The 19,623-nt window shown below is 33.3% G+C and overlaps 1 protein-coding gene across 18 annotated transcripts in view; it reads left to right on the top strand.

The window, feature by feature from the left end:
• The window catches only part of PPIP5K2 (diphosphoinositol pentakisphosphate kinase 2), a 77,127-nt gene that overhangs the window by 9,718 nt on the left and 47,786 nt on the right, over window positions 1–19,623 (top strand). For all 18 annotated transcript variants that reach the window (XM_033178998.1, XM_033178997.1, XM_033178988.1 and 15 more), the window contains 10 exons: window positions 2,698–2,788; window positions 4,036–4,121; window positions 10,790–10,944; window positions 12,194–12,295; window positions 13,418–13,579; window positions 15,588–15,709; window positions 16,980–17,081; window positions 18,162–18,248; window positions 18,985–19,060; window positions 19,149–19,258. In XM_033178998.1, the coding sequence (XP_033034889.1) occupies window positions 2,698–2,788; window positions 4,036–4,121; window positions 10,790–10,944; window positions 12,194–12,295; window positions 13,418–13,579; window positions 15,588–15,709; window positions 16,980–17,081; window positions 18,162–18,248; window positions 18,985–19,060; window positions 19,149–19,258 (1,093 nt within the window). The remainder of the gene's footprint in view (window positions 1–2,697; window positions 2,789–4,035; window positions 4,122–10,789; window positions 10,945–12,193; window positions 12,296–13,417; window positions 13,580–15,587; window positions 15,710–16,979; window positions 17,082–18,161; window positions 18,249–18,984; window positions 19,061–19,148; window positions 19,259–19,623) is intronic.

The following is a 19,623-nucleotide window of genomic DNA, read 5'->3' as shown; positions in this document are numbered from 1 at the left end:
CTATTAAAAATAAGGTTGTGTGAGCTCTTGTTTGCATCTGTAAGTTTCTTAGGACAAGTTCTTGAATTATTGAATACTTTAAGTCCCTTTCTATGCTGTATAGAACAAGATCTATCATTTTCCATATACATATTCATACTTCATTTTTAAGAACTTAATAATTTGAGATATTTAGATATTCCTTGTTATATTTTATTAATCAAACTGAAATATCAATTCAGCTTAAGTATTATGTCATTGTAAAGTCCACTAATCAAATTATTGCTGAGGGTACATCTGAAAATTCATAGCCTAAGAATCTGTGAATTAAGTGAATTTCCCACTAAGAACTATTAATTGAAAAGATGTGCTCTTGGTTGTAAATGTATTCATATTTAATCATCTCTTGTTACCAAAATATGTTGTCCTGAGCTATGTTAAAGTCCTACTTCAGCAGGAAGAAGATGGAGCATGGTTGTGCTACCATAGCCTAAACTGATATTCATTATTTCATAGAGAAGTCAAGACACAGATCTTTAAAGACTCAGGCTCCTCATTTTAGAGAACCTTAAAATTTCTTCCTCCTTGAGAGTAAAGCATTCTTCCCTTACCCTCACATGGTTCTTCCTATTAATGCTATATTTGCCTGTAAAAAGTAGGTGCTATAGCTAATGTCATATTCCACATACCATCTCTTGGTAGGGAAAAAGTTTCTCTTTAACAAAACCAAAAGCAGGAAACAGTGTAGGTGTTTTCTGTTTGCTAAATTCTGTAAGGAGGCTTCAAATCATAGACATTGAGACATCTTTACAAGCAGTGAATTCTGAGAGTCTTTACAAAACTTGCAGGATTTGTAATTTGTGGCTAAGTGATTCTTGATATAAGGTATCTCTATTTAAATTTTGAAAACTAAGAGGAGTTTAGGAATAAATCTGGTTTAACTGGCCACAGCTTTTTGATTTGTTTTATTTTCAGCATGTTTTAATACTTTTTCTCTTTATCCTGGTAGTGCTGTAAAATATAGTCTCTTCACCGGTATACTTAGTATTATGTAGTTGAATACTAAAGTTATGTATGCCTGCTGATTTTTATCCTTTTCCATAGATATTTCTTAAAATATTGCCTCTTAAGGAATGATAGCAATAACATTTATTGAGCACTTACTATGTCAGGTACTGTGCTTAGTGCCTTATATCCACACTATTATTAATTCCTCAAAACTCTACTAGGTAGGACTGGTATAATACTCTTTTATGCTGGTACCAGAGGCTTAGAGACGTTAAATAAATTTGCCCAAGGTCACATAGCTAGTGAAAGATGGAACCAGGATTTGAACGCTGGTTTATGTCTTTAACTGTTATGGTATACAACTAATGATGTGTATTGATGGATAAAATTGGAGACTTTGTGTCAATTTTTTTCCCCCTGGAGACAGGGTCTTGCTCTGTCAACCAGGCTGGAGTACAGTGGTAAAGTCATAGCTCCCTGTAACCTCAAACTCTTGGGCTCAAGTGATCTTCCCACCTCAGCCTCCTGAATAGATAGAACTACAGGTTGCGCCACTACCCTCAGCTGATTCTTTTGAATTTTTTGTAGAAATGGGATCTTGCTATGTTGCCCAGGCTGATGTTGAATTCCTGGCCTCAAGCACTCCTCCCAACTCAGCCTCCCAAAGTACTGGGACAGGCAAGAGCCACTGTACCTGGCATTAGTGCCAATATAGAGAATAAAATATAATCATAAGATTTTCTTAGATTTTGGGGGAGGGGACCTGTTCTTAACTATATCTACTATTTGATTTGTTTTCATTTGTAATTAGTACTTTTACCAGTCTACAAGTTTTAGGAAGTTAATTTCTAATATTTTAATGTTGACCGAGCAATAGCATGATTCTGCTCGTATATTTTGAGCATGTATGTCATATATGAATTAATTTTTGCTTGTATAGCTATTTTTTTTTTTTTTTTTTGAGACAGAGCCTTACTCTCTTGCCCAGGCTGGAGTACAAGGGCGCAATCTCCACTCACTGCAACCTCCGTCTCCTGGGTTCGAGTGATTCTCCTGCTTCAGCCTCCCAAGTATCTGGGATTACAGGTGCACGCCACCACACCTGGCTAATTTTTTGTAATTTTAGTAGAGACGGGGTTTCACCATGTTGGCCAGTCTGGTCTCGAACTCCTGACCTCAGGTGATCCACCTGCCTCGGCCTCCCAAAGTGCTGGGATTACAGGCGTGCACCACCACTCCTGGCCCACTGTTTTTAAAGGTACATAAGTTCTTTGGATATCGGCTAATTTATGTGTGTAGGCATCAAAATATCTAAGAGAAAAGAAGAGATGTTGAATATATTTTTTAAAAATCACCAGGTGATTCTGATACACCCATGCTATTTATATATAGATTTCTCTTTGTGTATGAGGTGAATTTTACCTTATTTCAGGTGACTGACTAGTCAGACCTTGACTCACATGTCAGTGCTCCAAATTTGGTTATATAACCACTGGTTTGCTGTGCCTTAACAATCAAATTAGGAAAAAATAAGATTTAATATATAAGTTAAATCAAGGTTTATGTATATATTATTCCATACCTTTTATAGAAGGCAGTTATGTGTTAATGAAATTAATCTTTTATGGGAGGTGGCATCAATTCAAATTAATAAAGTATAGATGCTTATCTTGAGATTATACAGAATATGTTAATAATATGTATTCTTAGGATTTCCACTGGACAAAGCGGTTGCCTATGCAAAACTCAGGAATCCATTTGTAATCAATGACTTGAATATGCAGTATCTCATACAAGATAGGTGAGTGGTGAAGTTGGCTGAATTAAGGGAAGGAAAATTAACATTAATTTAGTACCTACTCTATGCTGACATGGCATCAGGTGTTTTTGCATTATTAATTCATTGTACTTTCAAAATACTCAGAAAGAGTTGTTGATTACCTAACTTTACAGATGAGGAATCTTGCTAATTAGGAAGATTGATTAATCTACCCAAAGTCACAAGTAGTTCCCCAAGTAGTAGGACAGACTTAACCGAGATTGTTTAACAATTTCCAGAGCCTGCTAAACCATTGAAAGTTATGAGCACTTTTTCTGTCATGGGACTGATGATGAAATTATGACTTTACTCATTATAACTAGATTTTTTAAATGATAAAGTATACCTATTTTGAAAAATATTATACTGTATATTTTAGCATTCATTGAACAGGTAAAAAGTATGGATTTCTAATACATTATAAAATATGAGTGTATTTATGTATTTCATTCAATCGTTGTTTCACTCCTATAGCTATTATAATCTCACCAGCATTCTATTTTCTAGTGTTACCATTACAATATGAGATTATATATACGAAAATGCTTTGTAAATATGAGACCCTATGGTTTTTTCACTCTGCTATTTTTTTCTGTTCTTCCAGAGAGTAACAATTATTAATATCTAAAATTTAAAACATTTTCTCTAGATTTACATATTAATTCACATATATGTATTTATATATACACAGCTATAGCTATAGAAATGTATGTTTTAAAAGGTTTGAAAAGTAAAAGCATACTGAAAGCCATTTAATCTTGTCACTATATCTATCATATTTTTTCCTATAGAAAGCAATACATACACACAATCACATTTTACCAAATTAGAATCACTTTTCTCTAGTATACTGTGAACATTTCTCCATGTCATTAAATACTATTTGAGCATAAGGTTTTTAATGCTTAGGTAATGTTCTATCATTGTGATATATCAACTTCATTCAGCCATTTTAAAAATACATTTATGTTCTCAGTTTTAATAATTAGTATCCTAATAAGCTAGAAAAGAATTGTGCATAAATTTTTGTTCTTATTGCTGAATATTTCCTCAGAATACCTTTTTTCAATATTTGAAATGACATTTGTTTATTTGAAAAATAAAAAGGATTGATATATATACCCTTTTTATTGGTAGAACAGTAATAATGTCTTTTAAGAAAACTACAATAATCTATTCATTGTGAAATGGAGCAATAAAACAATAAGGATGTTTTCCTTTTTCTTCAGGAGAGAAGTATATAGTATTCTTCAAGCTGAAGGTATTTTACTTCCTCGTTATGCAATTTTGAACCGTGACCCAAATAATCCTAAAGGTAAGAGTAAGAGATTTTAGGTAAGCTTCCTTTGCCACTTGACATACTTTTGGGCCACATTCTTACAATAATTAACTGGAAGGAATTTAAAGAATTCATAGTATTCTATTCCATTTTAAAAAATAATCTAGGCCAGGCGTGGTGGTTCACGCCTGTAATCCCAGCACTTTGGGAGGCCGAGGCAGGAGGATCACGAGGTCAGTAGATCGAGGCCATCCTGGCTAACACAGTGAAACCCCGTCTCTACTAAAAATACAAAAAATTAGCCAGGCGCGGTGGTCGGCGCCTGTGGTCCCAGCTACTTGGGAGGCTGAGGCAGGAGAATGGCATGAACCCGGGAGGCGGAGCTTACCGTGAGCCTAGATTGCGCCACTGTGCTCCAGCCTGGGCGGCAGAGCGAGACTCCGTCTCAACAAAAATCTAAACAGCCAAACATATTCAATTAAAATGTGACACTGAGTTTAAAGCCTAACTAATAATTTAGGAATTATTTATCCTTCTCTTCTTTGGCCTACCTTTCACGTATCTCTAAGAACCATGAGTTAGAATTTTGAAATTAAATACGAGTGAATTTTTATTGATTAAGGGTGAACAAGTGATTTATCTATGACTATTGAATTAAGTATTAGAAACTTCATGCTACAATGCCAAAAACTAACTGCTGGCTAAGAATTTGGAAATACAGTTGGCCCTGGAACAGCATGGGTTTGAACTCTGCCAGTCTGCTTATTCACGGAATAAACATGAATTGAAAATACTGGATTCGTGGGTCCCACATTTACTGATAGCCGACTTTTCATTTACGTGGATTCTGCAGAGCCAACTTTGTGACTTGTGTATGTGAAGATTTTGGTATACGAAGGGGTTCCTGGAACCAGTCACCGCTTATAACAAGGGGCAGCAGTACTTCTAAGTATTTATGAGTATTTTAAAGCACTGTTTGCTCCATTTTTTCTGGTTATCTAAAACATAGCGTGGAAGCTATACCTAAGTTAGTCTGAAGGCAAGATATATGTTTGTCTTAAGTGTTAACATTCTGTTCACACTTATTCTGGGGGAATTTTGATGAATTTATCATACCTTGAACCATCTTTAATTAAAAACTACAGAGGGGCGCAGAACAAGATGGCCGAATATACCCTCCAGTGATTGTCCCACTCCCCACAGGAACACCAAATTATAAACTAGCAATGCAAGGAAGCACCTTCATAAGAACTGAAAAATTAGTCTACCAAGGTAGTGCCTCTGTGAACATGTCGGCCAGAGTTGTAGCATTCCTGGGCTTAGGGCGCCCCCTAATGCTAATACAGCTGCAGTGACCTCAGGCTTCGATCGTAACACTTATGTCTTTTTTGAATATGTGGAAAGCTTTCTCAAGAAGGATGGGCACAAAGAAGCCCAAACGGTGAAGACTGAAATAAATATCTAACTTGTAAATACCGAGACATCAGTGAATGTCTACAAGCATCAAGAACATCCAGAAAAATGTGACCTCACCAAACAAACTAAATAAGGTACCAGTTACCAATCCTGGAGTGATGTAGATATGTGACCTTTCAGACAGAGAATTCAAAATAGCTGTCTTGAGGAAGCTCAAGAACTGCAAGGTAACATGGAGAATGAATCAGAATTGTATCATGCGAAATTAACAAAGAGATTGAAATAATTCAAAACCATCAAGCCAAAATTCTGGAACTGAAAAATTCGGTTGACACACTGAAATATACATCAAAGCCTCTCAACAGCAAAGTGGATCAAGTAGAAGAATTAGTGAGCTTGAAGACCGGCTATGTGAAAATACATGGCCAGAGGAGAAAGAGAGGAAAAGAATGAAACACACCTACAGTACTAAAGAGACCTGACAGAGGAGTCTGAACAAACTTCTCAGGTAGCACTTTTCATCTTTTTGGCCCACTCCTTTCTTCATTTTTCTTTGACAACTTTGGGACCTATGTAGTTAATAAGGGGAAGGGAAAATGTTTTTATATATATATATATATATCTTAAAAATAGTCTCAAAGGGACAAATCCAATAATTAGTGCTCTTAAAGAGAACATAGATCATGGTAGAAAGTTTATTGAAAGAAACAATAACAACTTTCCAAACCTAAAGAAAGATATGAATATCCATAGGTCATAGAAGAATATGAAGATTTAACCCAAATAAGACATATATTAATCAAACTCTCAAAAGTCAAGGATAAACAAAGCTCCTTAAAGCACCCAGAGAATAGATGTATATAACATTTAAAGAAGCTCTGATACACCTGGCAGCTGACATCTAAGCAGAAATTTTATAGGCTAGGAGAGAGTGTGATGGCATTCAAAGTATTGAAGGAAAAAAAAACTTCAAACCTGGAATATTCTGTTCAGCAAAATTATCCTTCAAACATGAAGACATAATAGATTTTACTAAACAAAAGCTGAGGGATTCATGAATTACCAATATCCTGGAATTTCCTATCCTTATAGGATAGGATAGGAAAAAGATCTTACAGGGTCTCTAAGGAAATGTTTTACAGGAAATGCTAAAAGGAGTTCATCAATCTGATAGAAAAATACATTAACAATTAGAAATCATCTGGGCCAGTCGCAGTGGCTCATGCCTGTAATCCCAGCACTTTGGGAGGCTGAGGCTGGTGGATCACAAGGTCAGAAGATCGAGACCATCCTGGCTAACATGGTGAGACCCTGTCTCTACTAAAAATACAAAAAAAATTAGCTGGGCTTGGTGGCAGGTGCCTGTAGTCCCAGCTACTCAGGAGGTTGAGGCAGGAGAATGGCGTGAACCCAGGAGGCGGAGCTTGCAGCGAGCCGAGATCGTGCCACTGCACTCCATCCTGGGTGACTGAGGAAGACTCCATCTCAAAAAAAAAAAAAAAAAAAAAAAATTCAAGAAATCATCTTAATGTGTAAAACTCACTGGTAATAGTAAGTAAACAGATAAGTACATAATATTCTAACACTGTCATTGTGGTGTACAAACCTCTTATATATTTCATAGGAAGGCTAAAAGGCAAACCTATCAGAAAGAATAACTACAACAACTTCTTAGGAGTGTAGAAACATAAAAATAGAGCGAACAAAAAGCCAAAACATGGATGGGCGAAATGGAGTTAAAATGTAGAGTTTTTAAAATTTTCTCTTTCTTTTTCTTTTCTTTGTAATCAGAGTTGTCATCAATTTAAAATAATTGGTAATAAAATGTTATTTGTAAGCCTTATGGTAATCACAACCTATAACAGGTACACAAAAAATACAAAGAAATTAAAACATACTACCAGAGAGAATTATATACATATATATGTATTTGAGACAGGGTCTTGCTCTTCACCCATGTAGGAGTGAAGTGGCATAATGGCATTTCACCCATGTTGGAGTGAAGTGGCGTGATCACTTTTCACTATAGCCTCTACTCCCTGGTGATTCTCCCACTTCAGCTTCCTGAGTAGCTGGGACTACAAACACAAGCCACCATGTCCAAGTAATTATTTTTTGTAGGGACAGGATCTCACTGTGTAGCCCAGGCTGGTTTCAAAACTCCTTGGCTCATGTGGTCGTCCTGTCTCAGACTCCTGACGTGCTGGGGGCCATCATGCCCAGGCAGAAAATCACTTTCCCACAAAGGAATACAGGAGGGAAGGAAGGGAGGACAAAAAAATAAAAACCTCGGAAAACAAATACCAAAATAGCAGAAGCAAGTCTTTACCTATCAATAATAACATGAATGTAAATGGGCTAAATTCTTGCATCAAAAGACATAGAGTTGCAAAATGGATTAAAAAATAAGACCCAACTCTATACTGTCTACATATGATCATTTCAGTTGATGGAGAAAAAGCACTTGATAAAAGTAAACATCCCTTCATGATAAAATCTCTGAAAACACTGGGTATGGAATGAACTTACCTCTATATGATAAAAGGCCTATATGACCAACCCACAGCTAACATCATACTGAACAGGGAAAAAGTGAAAATATTTCCTCTAAGACTTGGAACAAGACCAAGATGTCTACTTTCATCTCTTTTATTCAACTTAGTACTGGAAATTATAGCCAGAGAAATTAGGGAAGAGAAGGAAATAAAGGGCATCCAAATTGAAAAGAAAGGAGTTAAATTATCCTTGTTTATAGATGATATGATCTTATGGTTAGAAAATCCTAGAATCTCTACCACAAAACTATTAGAACAAGTTCAGTAAAGTTTCAGGATACAATATGAACTTACAAAAATCCATAGCATTTCTATATGCGAACAGCAAACAATCTGGAAAAGAAACCAAAAAAAAAAAAAAAAAAAAAAGTAATGCCATTTACAATAGCTACAAATAAATTAAATACCTAAGAATTCACTTAAAGAAATGAAAGATCTCTTCTACAATGAAAACCATAAAATGCTGATGAAAGAAATTGAAGAGAACACACAAAAAATGGAAAAATACTCCATTTTCATAGATTGAAAGAATCAGTATTGTTAAAATTGCCATACTACCCAAAACTGTCTACAGATTCAATGCAGTCAGAATACCAAAGACATTTTTCACAGACATAGAAAAAAAGTACTAAAATTTATATGGAACCTCAAAAGACTCAGAATAGTTGTAGCCAGCCTGAGCAAAAACAACAAAACTAGAGGAATCACAATATTTGACTTTAAGTCACACTACAAAGCTATAGTAACCAAAACAGGATGGTACTGGCATCGAAACATAGACCAAGGGAATAGAATACAGAATCCAGAAAGAAATACATACATTTGCAATTAACCCATTTTCGACAAAGTTGACCAGAATGTCCACTGGGGAAAGGACAGTCTCTTCAGTAAGTAGTGTTGGGAAAACTTGATATCTATATGCAGGATCAAATTAGGCCCCTATCTTTCTCTATATACATAATCAAAATGGGTTAAATACTTAAATCTAAGACCTGAAAATATGCAACTACTAGAAGAAAACATTGTAGAAACACTCCAGGATATCGATCTGGGCAAATGTTTCTTGAGTAAGACCTCAGAAACCCAGGCAACCAAAGCAAAAATGTGCTAATGGGATCACATCAACATGAAAAGCTTCTGCACAGCAAAGGAAATAATACAGTGAAGAGACAGTCCACAGAATGGGAGAAAATATTTGTAAACTACCCATTTGACAAGGGACTAGTAACCAGAATATATAAGAAGCTCAAACAGCTCTATAGGAAAAAAACAATCTAATTGAAATATGGGCAAAGATTTGAACAGATTTTTCTCAAAGGAAGACATACAAATGACCAATAGGTATATGAAAATATGCTCAACATCACCAATCATCAGAGAAATGCACATCAAATCTATAATGAAATATCAACTCATCCCAGTTAAAATGGCTTTTATCAAGAAGACAAGCAATAAGAAATGTTTGTGAGGATGTGGAGAAAGGGAATACTGTTGGTGGGAATATAAATTAGTAAAGCCACTATTGAGAGTAGAATGGAGGTTCCTCAAAAAACTAAAAATAGAGCTACCATATGATCTTGCAATCTCACTGCTGAGTATATGTCCAAAAAAAGAGGAAATCAGTATATTGAAGAGATATTTGCACTCATGTGTATTGCAGCACCACTTGGAATAGCCAGTATAGAAACAACCTAAGGGTCCATTAATGGATGGATTAAGAAAATATGGTACCTATAGACAATGGTATACTATTCAGCCATAAAAAGAATGAAATCCTGTCATTTGCAACAACATGGATGAAACTGGAAGTCTTATGTTAAGTGAAATAAGCCAGGCAAGAAAGAAATATTGCATGTTTTCACGTGTGGGAGCTTTAGAAAAAAAGATGAACTCTTAGAGCTTGAGCGTAGAATAATTGTTACTGGAGGGAAGGGTTGCAAGGATGATGGGGATAAAGTGAGGATGGTTAGTGAGTATAAAATACAGTTATATAGAATGAATAAGATCCAGTACTTAGTAGCACAATAGGATGACTGTAGTTCACAATAATTTATTTTATATTTTGAAATAACTAAGAGTGAAATTAGAATGTTCCTAACACAAAGAAATGATAAATGTTTGAGATGGTGAATACCCCAACTATTCCAATTTGATTATTAGACCATTGTATGCCTGTATCAGAATTTCACATGGACTGCATAAATATATACAACTACTATGTACCCATGATGATTAAAAATAACATTTAAAAAAGATATAAAGTAATCATCATCTGAAGCAGGAAACTTTTCTTGTCTAGAGGTAAAAATTTAACTTTCTAATTGAACTGGCATACTTTGCATATGAGTTACTTTCTAACTTAAATAACTTCATGTTTTACGATATCTGTGATATGAATAATCTCAAACAGTTTTCAGAAGATGGTGACATTCTTGAGTCTTCTTACTTCTCAGTCTTGATATAATAATTTCACATCTAACTTTGAATTCTGTGGTGTGGTAGTGTGAAATGGTAAGTCTGTAAAATTTTGAAGAACTATAGCTTTCAATGCCATATATATCATAAACGTTGGCATATGTTATTTACATAAACATGTATAATTAAAGTCAACTGAGTACATTATCCAAATTTACTTCTGTGGTCTTTCAGTAAAAAAGTCTTTGATAATAATGTGGTGTCCTGATAATATAATAAGAATATGTGATATTTCTTGCAATCATGTTTGTTTTATAGAATGTAATCTGATTGAAGGGGAAGATCATGTAGAAGTAAATGGGGAAATTTTTCAAAAGCCATTTGTAGAAAAGCCAGTCAGTGCAGAAGATCACAATGTTTACATTTATTACCCAACTTCTGCTGGTGGTGGAAGTCAAAGACTCTTTAGAAAGGTAAAACCTTTGTAACTTTTGTATGAATACTCTTCTTTATACATTGTTGTGTAAGTGTTATTAAAAGCAATCAAGCATTTAATTATGGTTAAATATTGAACTCTTGAAAATGTATCATTTAGAGGTAAATTTATAAAACTGATATACTTTGTTAGAAAGGCATGGCATCATTTTAGTTATTTAATGTTAAGCAGAATTTCTGCCTGCAGAATGCCAGGAAAGATACTTGACTTTTCTTTTCCTTCCCATTTTGTATATCTGTCAAACTAGAAATTCACTTAAGCAGTAGCAGTCTTTTAGAATAATGGCCCAGAAAAATAACAGCTCATAGAAAAAGTAACACTGATAACTTTACATACATGAAAGTACACTTAATTATACTCATAATAAAATAAATGCAAATCAACTCTAGATATAATGACATTGTATTACTTTTTGGATTGACAAAGATAAAAAATATTGAGCTAGTTGAGAAATAAGCACAAGGGCAAACACTGTTGGCAGAAATACAAAGTAATGTAGCCTCTTAACATAATTTAGCAATGTATCAGAATGTAAAATGCATATACATGTATAAAAATTGATGGAAATTCAAATTAAGAACACGGTGAGATACCATTTTAACATCCGTTAAAGTAGCAGATATTAAGAAGCCTAACAGTAACAAGTGTAAACAAGGATGTAGAACAGTGAAAACTTACACATTGCTGATGAGACCCTACATTGTTAAAATAGTTGATAAAGAGTTTTCATTATCTTCACAAGTTGAATATGAGCACATTCTATCACCGAGCAGTTCCACTTTTATTATATACCTTAGGAACACTCATACATGTTTGCTGTTGCGACACATAAGAATGTTGAAAGCAACGTTGTAATCACCAAAGCTTGGAAAACAACCTAAACATACATTGATAGGAGAATGGATAAATTCTGGTGTATTTATACAGTGGAAAATTCTAGAGTAGTAAAAATGAACAAGCTTACATGCAGCAACCTGGATGAATCTTAGGAACATAACTCTTACTGTTCATTGTATTTCTATACTCTTTAATATGTAAGTTACGGTAACAATAGAGACTACTGTAGTGCCAAGTATATAGTAAGTTTTGTTAATTATTTGTGGATTAAAAATGTATTTGAAAATATCTAAGATGAAATAGATGGTTAATAAACTATTTGTCATTTTATCATAAAAATGAGGGAAATAATTTGCTTTTTTATATCGATGGACATCTTTTGTTTTCAGATTGGAAGTAGAAGTAGTGTTTATTCTCCAGAAAGCAATGTACGAAAAACAGGCTCATATATATATGAAGAGTTTATGCCCACAGATGGTACTGATGTTAAGGTAGGATTGATTAAAATAGATTTTAGTTTTATATTTCAAGTTTACCAATGATAGCAGAAAAAGAAGTTAATCTTTAACTGTATCTAACCTTTATTCAGGATCTCTTTCTTTTTGATTAGGGATTCCTCATGTTTTGTACCATCAGCATCTTTAGCAGTCTGAAGCCTATGGACTCTTTTTTAAGAGTAGTGTTTTTAAATGCTTTAAACATGTAAGATTATGACGGAGACAAATTTTATTCAAATATAATAAAATATTTAAAAACCAACTTTGTGTTATACATAATAAGTCTTTAAAGGGGCATTAAATAATAAGATACCGGGGATAAAGGTCTAATAAACATCACAGATTCCAAGCAGTGATTAGGGTAAGTGAGGTTTTGAGATCTGTGACAACTGTGATGTGATATAAAACATGTCTGTCATTTTACTTCGTGACAAATAAGGTCTTAATTGCTTTACCTTCAGCCATTCTCTCTCTAACCGGAGTGTTTTCTAAAGTATAAATCTGAGTATGAATCCTTAAAAATTCTCTAGTGGATCCTTATTGACCACAGGATAATAACCAGATTCATAATCCTGCCATACAAGATATTTCAGTCTGTCCTCTGTTTGTCTTATAAACCTCATTTCTTACAGTATAAACTGTATCAGATAACTTGCCAATACCTGAATACATCATGGTGTTCATGCCTCTTTCTTTTACTTTTCTTCTCTTATCTGCACTCAGATTCATACCCTCACCCTTTTAAAGATTTTCTTTTGGGATTTTTTTTTTCCTATAATATTTGCATCTCTCATTTGTTAAACTAAAACAATTTGAAGACTGCGATCACATTGTATATATCCTAGTATTCCCTCATAATGCTCAGTATAATAGTTCTCTATAGAGAATGAAACTTTACTCTACCAATTTTGCCATATAATGATTACTTACAACCTTTCCCAATGAACTGAAAATTTGGGCATGTAAAATAAAAAGATGTGTCTAATAGCCTGGATTCGGAACTAGTTTTTAGTTATTTTTTTCATTGGATTTGTTGTCTGCTGGTTACACACACACACACACACACACACACACACACACATATGTATTTATACATTTATTTAACATTTTTGAAAGGTTTATACAGTGGGTCCAGATTACGCCCATGCTGAAGCTCGAAAATCTCCAGCACTTGATGGCAAGGTGGAACGAGACAGTGAAGGAAAAGAAGTAAGATATCCTGTTATTCTCAATGCACGAGAGAAATTAATTGCTTGGAAAGTCTGCCTTGCTTTTAAGGTAAGATGTTATACAAATCTATAGATTCTTATAAAGGTAAATTCTAATTTTCTTTTTTGACTAAGACATTATTGGTGCTTTTGACTAAGACATTATACATATAATTGGGGAAGTAAACTGAGAAAGTAATTAATACATCTGAATGGTTCATGTATTTTTCAAGGGATTCTTGTACTGCCAGTATATTCTTTTGTATTATATAAAAGAAAACCTGGTCAATTTATTCAGAAATTAAAATTACAGAAATGACTCAACTAATCAGTGTTTTAGGGTTATTGTCTAGTGTACTTTTTGAAACTGGCTTTAAGTGTTACTTTCATATAATTGGTAAGTTTTTTTGTTAAATGAAAACAGTTCTCAGTGGTCTAGCCTTGGCAATTGATTCTTTGGCCTAATATATGATAAAAGATGTTCATGAAAACAATATAAAAACATATCTTTCTGGTTTTTTTTTTTTTTTTTTGAGACAGAGTCTTGCTGTCGCCCGGCTGGAGTGCAGTGGCACAACCGGGTTCAAACTGTTCTCCTGCTTCAGCCTCCAGAGTAGCTGGGATTACAGGCACCCACCACCACACCCGGCTAATTTTTGTATTTTTAGTAGAGAGGGGGTTTCGCCATGTTGGCCAGGCTCATCTCAAACTCCTGACCTCGTGATCTGCCCACCTCAGCTTCCCAAAGTGCTGGAATTACAGGTGTGAGCCACTGCACCCAGACAAAAACATTTCTTAAAAAAAACTTTTTTACTTTTGACATTTGACTAATTCTCTCAATCTATATTGTTAGGTTTCTTCCTAACTACTGCATAGTAAAGATTTAAATAGAAATAGTAAAACCTTCATTTAATGAAGGATAAAAATTTTACCTTTTTGAAATCTTGACTTGGATCTATAACCTAAAGGCTAATATATGTTACTGGCTATTAAAGAATAAAGAATTACTTTGTGCTTTAATAATTTGAACTATCTTTCATGGAAAGAATGTTAGCCTGTAAATAAGTTTTAATAGCTTTATAGAAATCCTTTTATTATGCCAGGAATCTGAAAGCTGTGACAAAAAATCACATTCTACTAATACCTGATGATTGAACATCAAATGTTACATCAGAAAGTTCTTACAGCCTGAGTAGCAAATTCACGCCTTTTGGCCATTTTCTTCTCGCAAGTAAAGTAAATTTATTACAGGTGTTCACGAATATGTGGTATTGGGGGTTTAAAAGATCACAGGATTTCGACTGGGTGTGGTGCCTCACACCCATAATCCCAGCACTTTGTGGTTGCTAAGGTAGGTGGATTACTTGAGGCCAGGAACCCCAGACCCACCTAGCTAACATAGCAAAACCCTTTCCCTACTAAAAAATACAAAAATTAGCCTGGTGTGGTGGCACACGCCTGTAGTCCTAGCTACTGGGGTGGCTGAGGCACAAGAATTCCTTGAACCTGGGAAGTGGAGGTTGCAGTGAGCCAAGATTGTGCCACTGCACTCCAGCCTGGGTGACAGAGCGACACTACCTCTCAAAACCAAACAAAACAGATCACAGGATTTCCTCTGGAATATGTCCTCAAAACTGTTCTCCATGTCCGCCCTCCCTCTTTTTTTTTTTTTTTTTTTTGATTAACATGATGTAATTTCTGCTAGTGCCAAGTTTTTTGTTTTTTGTTTTTTTCAGATCCTTTAACAATTTTGCTTTTGTTTTTAAATTAGATGCTAATTGAAGAACTTTGTGATAGAATATATTATTTTGGGGCCTCTCTAGCTGCTTATGCATTATTGTTCTACATCTACTTTATGATAAAAGACTTAAATAATCATATAGCCTCTATAATGTATTTTCAGAGTACTCAAGTTACAAATAAATAATTTCTTTCATTTCTTATTGTGAAGTAAACCAATATATATAGTAATATACTTTTAAGCATTTATAAAATTTGATATGTTCTGATAGGACTAGAAAACTGTGAATCTTAATAATTTAAATAAAACCTTAAAGTTTATAATTTATTTTAAATAGCAAACAGTTTGTGGCTTTGATTTGTTACGGGCCAATGGACAGTCCTATGTCTGTGATGTCAATGGCTTCAGTTTTGTGAAAAATTCCATGAAGTATTATGATGACTGTGCAAAAATACTTGGGTAAGAATTTTTAAAATTTTCTTTTTACCTTCATATACTAGTTTTTCAGAAACCAAATAACTGTTAACATTAAATGGTCAGGTTTTTTGAGCCTTCTAGAGTAAAGATCAGTGTTCATAAAATGACACCCCCAAAGACTATGCCAGATCCTGAATTATACTTTGGCTTATCAAAGACAGATTAATTTATGATCAGTATAGATGAAAACCATTAACTTCATATGTTTACAAATACTATAACATGTTGATTATTAGTCAAAAGTTTATTTGTTAGAATACATTATTCCTCAAATTTTTGCCATGTAACTACAGTGGAAAAGGTTTTCTTCCACTTAATGGACAAAATTAACATTCATGAAATAAATAAACAGAGTAAAATAGAAATATTTAGAATTCATGACTCTTTTGCATGACATTTCATTCTACAAGCATATGTTACTTGATATTTTCATAAGATATCAAGTGAATGTAAAAAAATTATTGTAGGTAGAAATGCCGTTTTTATATTCTTCAACCTGTTTTCTTTATACTTTGATTCAGAAGACTAGCAAGGCAATAACTATTTTTAAGACATTTCCAGGTATATATGACAAATCCATAGGAAACTTACATTAAAAAATGTTCTATAATTGGAGCTAGCTTTTTTACTGGTTAAGTATCCCTTATCCACAATGCTTGGGACCAGAAGTGTTTTGGATTTCAGATTTTCGGATTAAGAACATTTAACCCATAGTATGTTTCAAAGATTTACAAACTTACCCTTAAAGTGATGTTAGGGAGAGTTTACTAAATTTTAGCATAAATAAATGCTAAATTTAAACAAAACCAAAAAGTAAACATTTTTCCATTTTTAACCCTATTGGTATAATAGTGATTTGTTAAGATGAACACAATATTTATAGTAGCATTTTAGGTGTTCAATAAACTGATAAGAACTTATCAGTAGCCACACAGAAGAGACAATCTTGAATTTCAGAATGTATGTAATTAGATATGATGTAATTGTAGTGATTTCTTTGAATCCAATGCTGATATTTTAAAACTAAAGCAAATAATCTCAAATTTGTGAAATCCCATTGATGTGTCTAATACATCAATTTAGAACTACTGATTTTTATTTTTTCTTGATCAGAATTTGATTCTGTGGGTTATTTTTTATGTGATGTAATCACTAGATAGTTTAAGTCTTACGATTCTCTCTCATTGTCATTAAGTACCCAGTTTTGTCTTAAAATGTACTAATTTTAAATATTTTCTTTTTTGTCTCGAAGAAATATTGTAATGCGAGAACTGGCTCCACAATTTCATATTCCGTGGTCAATACCCTTAGAAGCTGAAGATATCCCAATTGTACCAACTACATCTGGAACTATGTAAGTCTGAGTTGTTTTCATTTAGAAATTGAGTTTTCCTTGTCATCTGTGCTATTAGGATAAAAATTACATTTCTGGATGATGATTAGACACTTTACTGTGTATAATTTCATATGATTCAGCTTAAAGATAAAGGAGTAGATTATACGTATTTATAAGGGTCAACTAGTTGTTACAAAGAAACTACTGAAACGTGCCTGGATAATTATAGAATTGTTTAATCAAGCCATAAAAATAAAAAAAGGTACCAATAGGCGTGTTACTTAAAGGTTCACAGTGGTCTTACAACTTTTGCTCTCTCAAGTCATATCTTGCATAATTATACCAGTATTGCGAAAATGTTTCATAACATTCTGTTACCGAAAATTTTTCCTTTAAATTCATGTCAGTTGACTGAATGCTTTTTTTTCACAACTTAGATATTTATATTAACATGTTAAATATCCTGAGACGTACTGATGATAGGGGGAACAAATTTTATTTTTAATCAGCATTTTTCATACTGATTTAACACAAAAGTGTTAAATAAAATTTTTTCAGGTAACTCAGTTGATATCCTGCAGGGTTATGTTCTGCAGTTCACACTTCAGCAAACACTAGATTATACCTCTTAATTCTAGCATGCTTCTAAGATGATTTTATCTTCCAGTAATTTGAGTTTTAAGTACTTGTTTTCCTTACATGGGCAAAACTTAGCAAATATATAAATAATGTAAAGTTTTATTTTGATTTAATGAAGTCTCAGTCTGTAATGATCTAATGCTACAGAGCAGATATTTAATAAAGCTCAGAAATTGTAGTCCGTCTACTTTTATCCCAGAGTTAAGGTAGCCATTTCTAGAGAAGAAAAGGTTATATTCTATTATATAGCTTAATATCACCCCCCCGCTTCTTAAGTTCATTTTGAATTTGATTTCATAAAGTTAAAACTAGATAGTTGTAAGTATTATTCTTCATGGGAAAGCTCTTGAAATGGTAAAAGATGGCTCTAAATAAATGACTAAATGTTCATATTAATCTGAATTATACAACACAAATCTTTTTTAGAGAATTAAGAACATATGTATTTTTTCATTTTAGGATGGAACTTAGATGTGTCATAGCTGTTATACGTCATGGGGATCGAACACCAAAACAAAAAATGAAAATGGAAGTGAGGCATCAAAAGTATGTTTTAAGATGAATAATTTAACATGCATGATATAGTTTTAAGATTTCTGATAAGTGGTCAACTCTTTTGATTAATACATCATATAGAAAAACTTTTATCTACCCTCTCTTGGCCATTTATATTTAAACCAGTGGATGCATGCAAAATCCACTTAAAATATGTTCATTAGCTTCTAAAATTATTGTGGCAATATTCATAAATATCATCAGTCTGCCCTGGCTTTCATTTATTGTCATAAAAGTGTTCTATTTAATCTTTGCTTATCACTCTCTTGTATTGCGTTCTGAGAGTGAGTAATCCCTCAGCCTTTTAGAAGAAAATTCATAGAATGAAAGTTTCTGTTATTTCTATCTAGTGTTTGATTTGGAGATGATAAAATTTGAAAACCCTGAACCATTAAGTATGTGTTGACACAAGTAACTTTCAATGTGTATGCAATGACTTCAGAAAATATATAATATTATGAACTATAATTGTATGTTTGGTTTCCATGAAAAAACTTTGAAAAGTAGTATGGTGATTATTAGTTTGGTATCATTTAGGAAAGTACTAAGTTTTATCAATCAAAGTTGAGCAGCAACATGTATAGTGAAAGAGGAAACGCAGTACTTGAAATTCTTAGATCCCAAGTTCTAGTCCCATAGCTTATCACATATTATTTGTTAGTTTAAACATATATTGGTAATATTAATTATTGCAAGTGACTAACAGTGTTCTGTCTTTTTTTATAAGATTTTTTGATCTTTTTGAAAAATGTGATGGATATAAATCAGGGAAATTAAAACTCAAAAAACCAAAACAGTTACAGGCAAGTATATTTGCTTTCTTGTTTAGTTTTAAATTTTTTAATGGTGAAATTACATAAAAATTCAATTTTCTGTTAATTTATTTCATAGGAAGTGCTAGATATTGCACGACAGCTTCTCATGGAGCTGGGACAAAATAATGATTCAGAAATTGAAGAAAACAAGCCAAAACTTGAACAACTTAAGACTGTATTAGAGATGTGAGTATCTTTTTGAAACCCTTAATTGCAGTACTACATATAGCTCTTCTTTTTTATGTATGTGATTTTCCATTTTAATTACTTTCACAGTCTGATCTTTTTACTCTTTGTTACTATAGTTGAGACGTGAAGGAAAATCTAATGTGAAAAAAATAGATTGTTGTATTGAAGGTTTTAGCTTTAGTTTTAATTTAGGTGAGAAGATTAAACAAGGACATCAGATTTGTGTCTTCTGTGAAATACTGCTTAGAATCAAGGCCACATTGCTAACTTGACCATAGATTCATTGCAGTTTAAATATAAAAAATTTGAACTTTGCCTTAATCAAGTAAAATGGATACCCATCAATATTCCTGTTATAGCTT

This window comes from Trachypithecus francoisi, unplaced genomic scaffold, assembly GCF_009764315.1.
Source record: "Trachypithecus francoisi isolate TF-2019V2 unplaced genomic scaffold, Tfra_2.0 Lachesis_group2, whole genome shotgun sequence".
Lineage (NCBI taxonomy): Eukaryota > Metazoa > Chordata > Mammalia > Primates > Cercopithecidae > Trachypithecus > Trachypithecus francoisi.
Note: the sequence above shows the minus strand (reverse complement) of the source record. Positions and strands in the feature narration are given on the sequence as shown.